The 15389-nt window shown below is 48.8% G+C and overlaps 1 protein-coding gene across 1 annotated transcript; it reads left to right on the top strand.

Annotated features, from left to right (window-relative positions):
- The first annotated feature begins 4233 nt into the window (after positions 1–4233).
- LOC140108726 (gamma-crystallin F-like) lies at positions 4234–4749 on the top strand. Its single transcript, XM_072131919.1, has one exon. The coding sequence runs from the start codon at positions 4234–4236 to the stop codon at positions 4747–4749; it is 516 nt and encodes a 171-aa protein (XP_071988020.1).
- The last annotated feature ends 10640 nt before the right edge of the window (positions 4750–15389 follow it).

Genomic DNA, 15389 nt, shown 5'->3' with positions numbered 1-15389 from the left:
GGGGGACAACAGGCACCTGCTGATAGGTGACGGGGTTCACCTGAATCCGATGGGGTTGGACATTTTTATTGCCGGTCTGCAGGAGTTGGCGGAGAAGGCGATCACATCTGTGCTCTGCCTGGTAGTGATGTCATATCTGTGCTCTGCCTGGTAGTGATGTCACATCTGTGCTCTGCCCGGTAGTGATGTCACATCTGTGCTCTGCCCGGTAGTGATGTCACATCTGTGCTCTGCCCGGCAGTGATGTCACATCTGTGCTCTGCCTGGTAGTGATGTCACATCTGTGCTCTGCCTGGTAGTGATGTCATATCTGTGCTCTGCCTGGTAGTGATGTCATATCTGTGCTCTGCCTGGTAGTGATGTCATATCTGTGCTCTGCCCGGTAGTGATGTCACATCTGTGCTCTGCCCGGTAGTGATGTCACATCTGTGCTCTGCCTGGTAGTGATGTCATATCTGTGCTCTGCCTGGTAGTGATGTCACATCTGTGCTCTGCCCGGTAGTGATGTCACATCTGTGCTCTGCCCGGTAGTGATGTCACATCTGTGCTCTGCCCGGTAGGGATGTCACATCTGTGCTCTGCCTGGTAGTGATGTCACATCTGTGCTCTGCCCGGTAGGGATGTCACATCTGTGCTCTGCCTGGTAGTGATGTCACATCTGTGCTCTGCCCGGTAGTGATGTCACATCTGTGCTCTGCCCGGTAGTGATGTCACATCTGTGCTCTGCCCGGTAGTGATGTCACATCTGTGCTCTGCCCGGTAGTGATGTCACATCTGTGCTCTGCCCGGTAGTGATGTCACATCTGTGCTCTGCCCGGTAGTGATGTCACATCTGTGCTCTGCCTGGTAGTGATGTCACATCTGTGCTCTGCCCGGTAGGGATGTCACATCTGTGCTCTGCCTGGTAGTGATGTCACATCTGTGCTCTGCCCGGTAGTGATGTCACATCTGTGCTCTGCCCGGTAGTGATGTCACATCTGTGCTCTGCCCGGTAGGGATGTCACATCTGTGCTCTGCCCGGTAGGGATGTCACATCTGTGCTCTGCCCGGTAGTGATGTCACATCTGTGCTCTGCCTGGTAGTGATGTCATATCTGTGCTCTGCCTGGTATTGATGTCATATCTGTGCTCTGCCTGGTAGGGATGTCACATCTGTGCTCTGCCCGGTAGTGATGTCACATCTGTGCTCTGCCCGGTAGTGATGTCACATCTGTGCTCTGCCCGGTAGTGATGTCACATCTGTGCTCTGCCCGGTAGGGATGTCACATCTGTGCTCTGCCCGGTAGGGATGTCACATCTGTGCTCTGCCCGGTAGTGATGTCACATCTGTGCTCTGCCCGGTAGTGATGTCACATCTGTGCTCTGCCCGGTAGTGATGTCACATCTGTGCTCTGCCCGGTAGTGATGTCACATCTGTGCTCTGCCCGGTAGTGATGTCATATCTGTGCTCTGCCTGGTAGTGATGTCACATCTGTGCTCTGCCTGGTAGTGATGTCATATCTGTGCTCTGCCTGGTAGTGATGTCACATCTGTGCTCTGCCTGGTAGTGATGTCACATCTGTGCTCTGCCTGGTAGTGATGTCACATCTGTGCTCTGCCCGGTAGTGATGTCACATCTGTGCTCTCCCTGGTAGTGATGTCACATCTGTGCTCTGCCCGGTAGTGATGTCACATCTGTGCTCTGGCCGGTAGGGATGTCACATCTGTGCTCTGCCTGGTAGGGATGTCACATCTGTGCTCTGGCCGGTAGGGATGTCACATCTGTGCTCTGCCTGGTAGGGATGTCACATCTGTGCTCTGCCTGGTAGGGATGTCACATCTGTGCTCTGGCCGGTAGGGATGTCACATCTGTGCTCTGCCTGGTAGGGATGTCACATCTGTGCTCTGCCCGGTAGTGATGTCACATCTGTGCTCTGCCCGGTAGTGATGTCACATCTGTGCTCTTGCCGGTAGGGATGTCACATCTGTGCTCTGCCCGGTAGGGATGTCACATCTGTGCTCTGCCCGGTAGTGATGTCACATCTGTGCTCTGCCCGGTAGTGATGTCACATCTGTGCTCTGCCCGGTAGTGATGTCATATCTGTGCTCTGCCCGGTAGTGATGTCATATCTGTGCTCTGCCTGGTAGTGATGTCACATCTGTGCTCTGCCCGGTAGGGATGTCACATCTGTGCTCTGCCCGGTAGTGATGTCACATCTGTGCTCTGCCCGGTAGTGATGTCACATCTGTGCTCTGCCCGGTAGTGACGTCACATCTGTGCTCTGCCTGATAGTGATGTCACATCTGTGCTCTGCCTGGTAGTGATGTCACATCTGTGCTCTGCCTGGTAGAGATGTCACATCTGTGCTCTGCCTGGTAGTGATGTCACATCTGTGCTCTGCCTGGTAGTGATGTCACATCTGTGCTCTGCCCGGTAGTGATGTCACATCTGTGCTCTGCCTGGTAGAGATGTCACATCTGTGCTCTGCCTGGTAGTGATGTCACATCTGTGCTCTGCCTGGTAGTGATGTACTATGTGCTCTGCCTGGTAGTGATGTCACATCTGTGCTCTGCCTGGTAGTGATGTCACATCTGTGCTCTGCCTGGTAGAGATGTCACATCTGTGCTCTGCCCGGTAGTGATGTCACATCTGTGCTCTGCCTGGTAGTGATGTCACATCTGTGCTCTGCCTGGTAGGGATGTCACATCTGTGCTCTGCCTGGTAGTGATGTCACATCTGTGCTCTGCCCGGCAGTGATGTCATATCTGTGCTCTGCCTGGTAGTGATGTCACATCTGTGCTCTGCCTGGTAGTGATGTCACATCTGTGCTCTGCCCGGTAGTGATGTCACATCTGTGCTCTCCCTGGTAGTGATGTCACATCTGTGCTCTGCCTGGTAGTGATGTCACATCTGTGCTCTGCCTGGTAGTGATGTCACATCTGTGCTCTGCCCGGTAGTGATGTCACATCTGTGCTCTGCCTGGTAGTGATGTCACATCTGTGCTCTCCCTGGTAGTGATGTCACATCTGTGCTCTGCCTGGTAGTGATGTCACATCTGTGCTCTGCCTGGTAGAGATGTCACATCTGTGCTCTGCCTGGTAGTGATGTCACATCTGTGCTCTGCCTGGTAGTGATGTACTATGTGCTCTGCCTGGTAGTGATGTCCCATCTGTGCTCTGCCCGGTAGTGATGTCACATCTGTGCTCTGCCTGGTAGTGATGTCACATCTGTGCTCTCCCTGGTAGTGATGTCACATCTGTGCTCTGCCCGGTAGTGATGTCACATCTGTGCTCTGCCCGGTAGTGATGTCACATCTGTGCTCTGCATGGTAGTGATGTCACATCTGTGCTCTGCCTGGTAGTGATGTCACATCTGTGCTCTGAGTGGTAGTGATGTCACATCTGTGCACCGCCTGGTAGTGATGTCACATCTGTGCTCTGCTAGTAATATTATTGATGCGCCTCATTATACACACAATAGCTGTGGGCTGTGGCTTCATTACATTATGGAGCAAATATTTATAGAGTTTGGGGTCACCAAGGTCTTTTCTTCCTAGGACATCAAAATCCCTTGTCCAGGCTCTGGTGCTGCTGGTTATGGGCAGAGGCGTTAGCTTGATGGCACCAATAGGGGGCGTAAGCTCGGAGAGTGCCCAGTGCATGATTACTATCCCAGGCGCCGGACAGCTTGTCCCAGTGCAGATAATTAGATGTTTCTTTTCTAGGTGATCCCAGAGTGTTAAGACAGAGCCAGCATGAAGATGCCGAGGAGCCGAGGTGAGGATTTCTAGTTTTTTTTGTATTTTGAACTGGATGATTTCATGTAAAGTTACAATCTCACATAAAAATCTCCATGTATTCAGACGGCCGCTTGAAGTTGGCCAATGTCATGATGAAAGTTTTTGTAGGATGTACAATGCCATATGGCAGTCTTGAAGGGGTTATATCTTAGCTCCTTACAATGCATTGTAGTATTTTTATATCTGGAAGGTTTTTCCTGAGAAACATGACTCAGAGAAGGCGTGCACTCACCTTGCTCTCCATATAAAGGGCAGCTCCCGACACACAGCACCCGAGACACATCCCTGACTGTGCACTCACCTTGCTCTCCATATAAAGGGCAGCTCCCGACACACAGCACCCGAGACACATCCCTGACTGTGCACTCACCTTGCTCTCCATATAAAGGGCAGCTCCCGACACAGAGCAACCGAGACACATCCCTGACTGTGCACCCGGCAGAACAAGAGGCAAGATGAGCAGCATCACCCTCTACGCTGGAGCGGACTTTTCTGGAAAAGGTGATGTTGTCACGAATAACAGATCAAGTTACCAACCTGGGAGCCCGGTGCAATCCATCTCTGTACAGGGGGATGCGATCTGGATCGTGTATTCTCAACCCAACTACAAGGGAGTTAATATTGCTGTCTACAAACAAGGAGAATACAAGTCCAATCTGAAGATCCAGAACATCAGATCTCTCCAGATCCTTCCTGGAACACTGGAGAATCATTCCATCCAGGTCTTTGAGGAAAACAACTGGAAAATTCCAGCGCCTACAATAGAAAAGGCGAGTAACCCCAGTGTGTCCTTCCCCATCAAGTCTCACAAAGTGGATAATGGAGTCTGGATCCTGTATGATGTCACTGGTTTCGCAGGAAACAGCGCTGTCAGCATCGCTCAGAATACTGTCGCAAATGAGACAAACATCGGCTTAGGTGAAGTGGTGAAATCTCTGAAGGCCTACGTCACCTATGAGACTCCAAACTGAAGATGGAAGACATGGAACCCCTGAGTGACACCTCCCCATCCCCTCTGCTCAGCTGATTTCTGACCTCCATGACCCACATCCATCTCCAGAGCCTCCATAGAAGAGCTTCCTGGCATCATCTGACCAGAGACATGTCATCAGTCCCTGCCCTCACACCAACGCTGAGGCCTCCTGCATGATGTGGAAGAACAGACCAGTGAGAATCAAGAGAGACATTGATGTCCTCCTCACACTGAGAAGATGCTGAAGGCTCCAAGCTTCGGCTCCTGGACTTTTTCTTATTGATTTTGCTCCTGACCCTGATCCAATAATAAAGCTTCTACTTGCATGAGATATTTGTGGTTTCTTCTGGTGTCTCAGATTTAGGACAGAGGTCACTGGGGGCTTCTCCTGTACTGGGAGGACATGGGGGAAGATCCGGCTGTGATGGTTGTGTGATGTTGACTTGCAGGTTAGTGTAATGGTCACCTGTCCCCTCTCCTGACATTCCTCGTGATGACCTCTCACCTCTACATTGTGCTGTCCCTCTGTTATTTCTCCGGGAAATAATTATGTGACCCCGGAGCACTGGTGGGACAATGTCCTCGGCTATAAGTGACAATCCCATCAGGTAAAGCCTCCTGTCAATGACTACTAGATATAACAGAGGAACAGTAAGGATGTCCCAGAATTATTATCTAATGGTCAAAAATTAAATTTAGAGAAATGTGCCACCACTGTAGCCATTGGTCACAGGTGCCCCCACTGTAGCCGTTGGTCACAGGTGCCCCCACTGTAGCCGTTGGTCACAGGTGCCCCCACTGTAGCCGTTGGTCACAGGTGCCCCCACTGTAGCCGTTGGTCACAGGTGCCCCCACTGTAGCCGTTGGTCACAGGTGCCCCCACTGTAGCCGTTGGTCACAGGTGCCCCCACTGTAGCCGTTGGTCACAGGTGCCCCCACTGTAGCCGTTGGTCACAGGTGCCCCCACTGTAGCCGTTGGTCACAGGTGCCCCCACTGTAGCCGTTGGTCACAGGGGCCCCCACTGTAGCCGTTGGTCAAAGGCGCCCCCACTGTAGCCGTTGGTCAAAGGCGCCCCCACTGTAGCCGTTGGTCACAGGCGCCCCCACTGTAGCCGTTGGTCACAGGCGCCCCCACTGTAGCCGTTGGTCACAGGCGCCCCCACTGTAGCCGTTGGTCACAGGCGCCCCCACTGTAGCCGTTGGTCACAGGCGCCCCCACTGTAGCCGTTGGTCACAGGCGCCCCCACTGTAGCCGTTGGTCACAGGCGCCCCCACTGTAGCCGTTGGTCACAGGCGCCCCCACTGTAGCCGTTGGTCACAGGCGCCCCCACTGTAGCCGTTGGTCACAGGCGCCCCCACTGTAGCCGTTGGTCACAGGCGCCCCCACTGTAGCCGTTGGTCACAGGCGCCCCCACTGTAGCCGTTGGTCACAGGCGCCCCCACTGTAGCCGTTGGTCACAGGCGCCCCCACTTGCAGCCGTTGGTCACAGGTGTCCCCCACTTGCAGCCGTTGGTCACAGGCGCCCCCACTGTAGCCGTTGGTCACAGGCGCCCCCACTTGCAGCCGTTGGTCACAGGTGTCCCCCACTTGCAGCCGTTAGTCACAGGTGTCCCCCACTTGCAGCCGTTAGTCACAGGTGTCCCCCACTTGCAGCCGTTAGTCACAGGTGCCCCCCACTGTAGCCATTAGTCACAGGTGCCCCCCATTGTAGCCATTAGTCACAGGTGCCCCCCACTTTAGCCATTAGTCACAGGTCCCCCCACTTGCAGCCATTAGTCACAGGTGTCCCCCACTTGCAGCCATTAGTCACAGGTGTCCCCCACTTGCAGCCATTAGTCACAGGTGTCCCCCACTTGCAGCCATTAGTCACAGGTGCCCCCCACTGTAGCTATTAGTCACAGGTGCCCCCCATTGTAGCCATTAGTCACAGGTGCCCCCCATTGTAGCTATTAGTCACAGGTGACTTCAAAATAAAATACAAACACTAATGATTATGCGGCTCTGTATAAGTTATGGGGCTCTGTATAAATTATGGGGCTCTTTATAAGTTATGGGGCTCTATATAAGTTATGGGGCTCTTTGATAATATTTTACCAACCGTACATTAGTTTGTGGTTTTTTCTCTTTTCATTGCGTCTTCCTAAATTTCTGACTGACTGGAGGAGTAAATATACAACGGGCAGGAAGGCGATTAGGAGGAAACACCCCAGGAGGTTCCTTGATGAACAAAGATTAGGAGGAAGTTTCTTTACCCCCAAATGCAGAAATTCACAAACTCAGAAAAAACTTTGAGACACAAAGAAATATCATATCTGTCCATAATTGGGGCATGATTCATAATTATGGGTCCCCACTTACAGGGGAGAGTTATAGGATCTAGATACACTCCTGGCCCGAGTATCAAAAGGCTAGCTACAGGGGAACCCAATGGCAGAACACCCCTAATATTTGGTATGGGGTGAAAGGTAGCGAGGTGCCCGGGTGATTGAGAGCAGTGGCACAATTGTACCATCTTCCAATCAAAAGTTATGGGGTTTTAATAGAACCCAAAACTCAGCGAGTATCTCTCCATAGAGAGGAGGGGTATTTTTTATGCATATTAAACTGTCAACATTAATAAGCCTCTGCTCGTAGCCTTAGAGAATCTGCGTTTCCGAAGGCATTACGCCACCAGGTCCCATAATCCAGTATGAGTAGTGAGTGCAGGTGTAATCATCAGTGTAATATCATATGAGTAGTGATGTATGCATGTGCTGTAATCATCAGTGTAATCCAGTATGAGTAGTGATGTATGCATGTGCTGTAATCATCAGTGTAATCCAGTATGAGTAGTGATGTATGCACGTGCTGTAATCATCAGTGTAATCCAGTATGAGTAGTGATGTATGCACGTGCTGTAATCATCAGTGTAATCCAGTATGAGTAGTGATGTATGCATGTGCTGTAATCATCAGTGTAATATCATATGAGTAGTGATGTATGCATGTGCTGTAATCATCAGTGTAATATCATATGAGTAGTGATGTATGCATGTGCTGTAATCATCAGTGTAATATCATATGAGTAGTGATGTATGCATGTGCTGTAATCATCAGTGTAATCCAGTATGAGTAGTGATGTATGCACGTGCTGTAATCATTAGTGTAATCCAGTATGAGTAGTGATGTATGCATGTGCTGTAATCATTAGTGTAATCCAGTATGAGTAGTGATGTATGCATGTGCTGTAATCATCAGTGTAATCCAGTATGAGTAGTGATGTATGCACGTGCTGTAATCATCAGTGTAATATCATATGAGTAGTGATGTATGCACGTGCTGTAATCATTAGTGTAATCCAGTATGAGTAGTGATGTATGCACGTGCTGTAATCATCAGTGTAATATCATATGAGTAGTGATGTATGCACGTGCTGTAATCATCAGTGTAATATCATATGAGTAGTGATGTATGCATGTGCTGTAATCATCAGTGTAATATCATATGAGTAGTGATGTATGCATGTGCTGTAATCATCAGTGTAATCCAGTATGAGTAGTGAGTGCAGGTGTAATCATCAGTGTAATATCATATGAGTAGTGATGTATGCATGTGCTGTAATCATCAGTGTAATATCATATGAGTAGTGATGTATGCATGTGCTGTAATCATCAGTGTAATCCAGTATGAGTAGTGATGTATGCACGTGCTGTAATCATCAGTGTAATCCAGTATGAGTAGTGATGTATGCATGTGCTGTAATCATCAGTGTAATATCATATGAGTAGTGATGTATGCATGTGCTGTAATCATCAGTGTAATCCAGTATGAGTAGTGATGTATGCACGTGCTGTAATCATCAGTGTAATATCATATGAGTAGTGATGTATGCATGTGCTGTAATCATCAGTGTAATATCATATGAGTAGTGATGTATGCATGTGCTGTAATCATTAGTGTAATCCAGTATGAGTAGTGATGTATGCATGTGCTGTAATCATTAGTGTAATCCAGTATGAGTAGTGATGTATGCATGTGCTGTAATCATCAGTGTAATATCATATGAGTAGTGATGTATGCATGTGCTGTAATCATCAGTGTAATCCAGTATGAGTAGTGATGTATGCACGTGCTGTAATCATCAGTGTAATATCATATGAGTAGTGATGTATGCACGTGCTGTAATCATCAGTGTAATATCATATGAGTAGTGATGTATGCACGTGCTGTAATCATCAGTGTAATATCATATGAGTAGTGATGTATGCACGTGCTGTAATCATTAGTGTAATCCAGTATGAGTAGTGATGTATGCACGTGCTGTAATCATCAGTGTAATATCATATGAGTAGTGATGTATGCACGTGCTGTAATCATCAGTGTAATATCATATGAGTAGTGATGTATGCACGTGCTGTAATCATCAGTGTAATATCATATGAGTAGTGATGTATGCACGTGCTGTAATCATCAGTGTAATATCATATGAGTAGTGATGTATGCACGTGCTGTAATCATCAGTGTAATATCATATGAGTAGTGATGTATGCACGTGCTGTAATCATTAGTGTAATCCAGTATGAGTAGTGATGTATGCACGTGCTGTAATCATCAGTGTAATATCATATGAGTAGTGATGTATGCACGTGCTGTAATCATCAGTGTAATATCATATGAGTAGTGATGTATGCATGTGCTGTAATCATCAGTGTAATATCATATGAGTAGTGATGTATGCATGTGCTGTAATCATCAGTGTAATCCAGTATGAGTAGTGATGTATGCATGTGCTGTAATCATCAGTGTAATCCAGTATGAGTAGTGAGTGCAGGTGTAATCATCAGTGTAATATCATATGAGTAGTGATGTATGCATGTGCTGTAATCATCAGTGTAATATCATATGAGTAGTGATGTATGCATGTGCTGTAATCATCAGTGTAATCCAGTATGAGTAGTGATGTATGCACGTGCTGTAATCATCAGTGTAATCCAGTATGAGTAGTGATGTATGCATGTGCTGTAATCATCAGTGTAATATCATATGAGTAGTGATGTATGCATGTGCTGTAATCATCAGTGTAATCCAGTATGAGTAGTGATGTATGCACGTGCTGTAATCATCAGTGTAATATCATATGAGTAGTGATGTATGCATGTGCTGTAATCATTAGTGTAATCCAGTATGAGTAGTGATGTATGCATGTGCTGTAATCATTAGTGTAATCCAGTATGAGTAGTGATGTATGCATGTGCTGTAATCATCAGTGTAATATCATATGAGTAGTGATGTATGCATGTGCTGTAATCATTAGTGTAATCCAGTATGAGTAGTGATGTATGCACGTGCTGTAATCATCAGTGTAATCCAGTATGAGTAGTGATGTATGCACGTGCTGTAATCATCAGTGTAATATCATATGAGTAGTGATGTATGCATGTGCTGTAATCATTAGTGTAATCCAGTATGAGTAGTGATGTATGCATGTGCTGTAATCATCAGTGTAATCCAGTATGAGTAGTGATGTATGCATGTGCTGTAATCATCAGTGTAATATCATATGAGTAGTGATGTATGCACGTGCTGTAATCATCAGTGTAATCCAGTATGAGTAGTGATGTATGCACGTGCTGTAATCATCAGTGTAATCCAGTATGAGTAGTGATGTATGCACGTGCTGTAATCATCAGTGTAATCCAGTATGAGTAGTGATGTATGCACGTGCTGTAATCATCAGTGTAATATATGACAAAGTAAAGAAGAACGTGGCTCTGGCACTACCCCCATGCACCTCGTAACACAGTTGGACCACGGTTCCGCTGGAGTTGTGCGTGGCATGTATTGCAGTAATACGAAGCCGCAGGTGGTGCTCAACGAAAAGGCAAGGTAATCTTGAATAGATGTATGGAAGGAGATCGTGGCACTCACCAGGAACGCTTCAATGTTTATTGAGAACAACACAGGTGATACAGGACGCCGACATGCGGCAAGGCGACGAGCCGTTTCGCGCTGAACAGAGTATCGGAACAGAGTATCTACTCTGGACTAGCTCAGTTCCCAGTGTGGGGCTACGTCTAAAGGTAACAAGTGGCCTGTGGGCCGCTAGGTCAGCCAATTTTGATTCCTGGCGAAGAATATTCCAATGCTTATTGATGGCCTTACGGATAGCGCCATCATTGGAACTAAATTCAAAGGAGAAAGCAAATCTCCTGTCGCCTTCATTCCTATATTTCTTGGCATTGGAGAAAAGACTTCGTCTAGGAATAGCATTTGCTTTTTTTAGGGCGACCTGTATGTCTTCATTTCGGTAACCGCGTTCTAAGAACCGTGCAGCGAGTTCCTGCCCTTGTTGTCGGAACCTTGTGTTGTCACTATTGAGTCTCTTAAGGCGTAGAAACTGGCTAAAAGGGACGCTGGACTCAACGTGCGACGGGTGGAAACTATCGTAGTGTACAAGTGAGTTCGTCGCTGTTGGTTTTCTATACCCTTCTGTGAGAAGCGTCCCGTTAGCTATTTTGATCCTTACGTCTAAAAAGTCGAGACTGGTGGAATGATTGACTACCCCCCTTTCTTAACATCTATAACTTAAGCCGGCACTTTACCAGCAGCATTACCTCAACCCCATTAAACCTGAATAACATTCACACTGAGGCTCGTGCTGGGTGGTGGAAAACCGGTCACAGCATTTATTAACAAAATAATCTTTAACAATATAAAACATTATTGCAAACAGTAGGCACTTTCAGTGCAGGAAATCTCCATCCAACGGTAAACGGCTCGGGACTGCACTATGCCTATCTGGACTCCCAGATAGCAAAGTACACATCACAGATCTCCATTTTCCGCCACCAGTAGGTCCGTGTACCCCTACACGGAGCTACGACCACCACCCAACAAGAATAGAGCCTGCTCCACCCCATCCTGCAAACCTGTCAGAAATATGTCCAAACCAATCTCGTTCAAATGTACGCCGTCAGGCCGCAACAAAGCAGCGTTGTCGCCTTCCAACTCTTGATGTCGGACGACAACCCCACACTTAGCTCTCACATACCGCGCCATTCTAGCATTCACCGTGCGGCGGAACCTCTCCACTGCTGCCGCGTCCCTGGCCCCATGCCACACTCTGCGAGGGATAATCTCCTACCACACGAGAACCACTTCAGGGAAATAAGCCAAAATCCTATCTAAATCATTTCGCATCAAAGTAAGGAGTTCCGGCACCCGCAGGAAACCCAAATCATTGCCCCCCGCATGAATTACTAATACCACAGGCCCTGAAGTGGCTCTACTGATCTCCACTGCTTCTGGCAGCACTTGTACCCACTTCAGACCCCAAACACCCCTCCAAAACACATCAGCACGTTGAAAACCAAGTTGCCGACCGCCCGGCCGACATGCCGCTCTCTGACCCGCCCAAAGGACATATGAATGCCCCAGGATCCAAACTGATGGACGAAGTGATCCTGAAGAGCCTGAAAAACAAAAAAACAAATTAGAGCAGATCAGGGCGAACATATCTAGAAAAGCATGCAGATCTCCATCTACCTATCCGCATCACCTCAGAGTCGGGCAAGCCCGCTCTAGCCGCCTCAGTTGCAGCGCCAATCCTAAATGAATGGGTGCCATAAGCGGAGACATCCGAACCAACCTCTAACAAACATTTTTTATAAAGAGACCGAAACTGAAAACGCGTCAAAGGGGATCCATCCCCGTGTGACAAGAAATTTTCACCCGGGAGAGACAACGACACATAGTCCTGCGCGAGGGCATACGGGCACGCTGGCCCAGGTACCGACAACAGGCGGACCCATGACCCCCGACCATAAAGGTCAGTCTTGGACCTTCGCACCCGAATCCTAACACACCCCTGACCCAAACACACATCTCCCCGCAGCAAACCACCCTGTTTGAAACAAGAAGGAGAAACCAGCTCACTCACCCGAAACGCCCCAAAGAATGCAAAACTGAAAGCCAGCGCAAACAATAAAGCCTCTGTAGGAGAGGAACACACTATCGGAGTGACCCGTATCAAGTCACACAACAAAGCAAAAGAAACCGGGCGATGCGATTCCACAGTAATGTGTTCTCGACGCCAGCCCTTCAATGTCAAAATGACTTTGTGACAGCTGAAAATCCATAAAGCTGCAAGAAAAAGGCTACCCCAGCTAACCTGCGCTGCGCTACTGCACCTGACACACCTGATTCCCGCAGTGAAATCAAGTACCGGTGAGTAACCTGAATCCTGTCAGAAACACAATGAAAAACATCGAGCCCACCAGACACAGCCAACCAGGCCTCCCACGCCTTACCGTACTGCTGCCAAGTAGACGGGGCCAAAGATGACCGAACTAAGGCCATCAGCTGCGGATCAGCTCCCACAGGAAACCCGGCACTCCTTGCCCACCTGCGCCGCCGATGGGTGGCGCTGACGAAAGACCTGGAAATCAAAACGTGACAACGGATCAGCGACAACATTCTCAACCCCAGGGACATGACGGGCACGGAAATGGATGTTAAACTGGAGGCACCGCAGAACCAGGTGCCGCAGGAGAGACAAAACTGGCAAAGAGGAGGAAGTCTGTTTGTTAATGCAATAAACAACACCCAAATTATCAGTGCAAAAACGAATCCTCCTGTTGGAAAAAACAACTCCCCAAATCTCAACCGCAACCACTATTGGAAAGAGCTCCAAAAGCGTAAGGTTGCGAACCAAACCATCCTGTATCCACGACTCAGGCCAAGGAGCAGCACACCATTCGTCGCCAAACACCACCCCGAAACCGCTACCACCAGCAGCGTCTGTAAACAATGAAAGCTCCACGTTGTCCACCTCATCACTTTGCCAGCAAGTCCTACCATTATAGGACACCAAAAACTGCCGCCACATTTGCAAATCCACACGCAATGAAGCAGAAATGCGAATGTGATGGTCAGGATTAACCACTCCCTTCGTGGCCAACGACAGGCGTCTAGAAAAAACCCGGCCCATTGTCATGATTCTGCAAGCAAACACCAAAAGGCCGAGAAGCGACTGCACCTGCCGCAGCGTAACCCTCTTCACAGCACAAAATCCCTCTACCAGAGACACCAGCCTCGCCAACTTATCCACAGGTAAACGATACACCATGGCCTCTGAATCGAACTCGATGCCCAGAAAAGAAATGACCTTTGTCGGTCCCTCAGTCTTATCAACCGACAACGGCACCCCGAAACGCTGCATAAAAAACTGAAAAGTAGAAAGGAGATGCAAACACACAGGGCTCTCCGCCGGCCCCACAAAAAGAAAATCATCTAGATAGTGGGTAACAGACCGAAAACCCGTCTCCCAACGAACCACCCACTCCAAAAATGAACTAAACAACTCAAAATAACGACAAGAAATGGAACACCCCATTGGCAGGCAAGTGTCGTAATAAAAAAGGCCATCAACACAACGACCAAGAAGATGATAACATTCCGGATGGACAGGCAACAAACGAAAGGCAGATTCCACATCGGACTTAGCCATGAGGGCCCCTTGACCTGCCTCCCTAAGAAGATAAACCGCCCTATCAAAAGACACATAGAAGACAGAAGCCTCCTCGGCAGAAATACCATCGTTCACGGACGTGCCCTTTGGAAAGGACAAGTGGTGAATGAGGTGAAATTTTCCTGTTTCCTTCTTGGGAACAACACCCAAAGGGGAAACACGCAAATTAGAAAAAGGCGGCGTATCAAAAGGGCCCTCAATCCTACCCAAATCCACTTCCTTCTGAATCTTCTCTCTCAAAACCTCAGGATTCTCCCTGGCAGACTTCAAATTCCTCGACACCACACCTTCCTCCCTATACTCAAAAGGTATAAAAAACCCGCAACTAAAACCTTCCCACAACTGACTTGCAGCCAGCCGATCAGGATACTGGTCGAGCCACGGCAACATCGCGACTACGTTCACTGGCGTCTTTTCGATCAGGGAGGGGTTGGGACCTGGCGCCCTGCTTCTGCGGAGCACGGGGGCAGCGGACGACTGCGTGGCCACCCCCACAAGAGGAGCACTCGTGCTTGTACTTACACAAGTCATAGAAACGGCAGTGTCCGTCATTATACAGCCAGCAGGCGCCAGGTCGCCGGGGGGCCACCGATCCCTGAGCGGCAGATGCAGAGGAACCGACGGGCGAGGACTGAAAAAGCGGCTTAGAGGACACCATCAAACGCACCCAAACATCGGTCACCTTAACACCCCAACCCACATCAGGCTCCAATGCAAGCCGCCGCCTAAAGTCCTCGTCATACTTCCACCACGCGTTGCCACCATGAGTCTTAAACGTGGTGTAAATGACATCTTGATACAAAAACAACTCAGAACAGCGCTCTGGATGCTTTCGACCCATGACATAACCCAAAACAGAAAAAGCCTGCAACCAATTACTTATCGTCTTAGCTACTTTTGGCTTCCAATCTTGAGGGCGGGCAGTAGCCACCACCCTCTCACGGTCCACCGTACGCTGATCAACCGACACAAGCGACCAGATGTCAATATACGCATTAGCCCAAATCTTCTCTTTCAACTCAGCATCCAAATGCGCCCCAAGCGGGCTCACCCCACAAGACCTGAATCCCCGCCACCGGAGGGGCAGCTGGCCCAGAAGAGGGGGGCTGAGGGAGGGGGCGGGCGCAGGG

This window comes from Engystomops pustulosus, unplaced genomic scaffold (genome assembly GCF_040894005.1).
Source record: "Engystomops pustulosus unplaced genomic scaffold, aEngPut4.maternal MAT_SCAFFOLD_174, whole genome shotgun sequence".
Taxonomy (NCBI): domain Eukaryota; kingdom Metazoa; phylum Chordata; class Amphibia; order Anura; family Leptodactylidae; genus Engystomops; species Engystomops pustulosus.
This window is presented reverse-complemented; position numbering and strand designations above follow the sequence as displayed.

Coding starts and splice junctions, on each gene's coding strand:
- LOC140108726 (XM_072131919.1), top strand. CDS start 4,234: ATGAGCAGCATCACCCTCTACGCTGGAGCGGACTTTTCTGGAAAAGGT.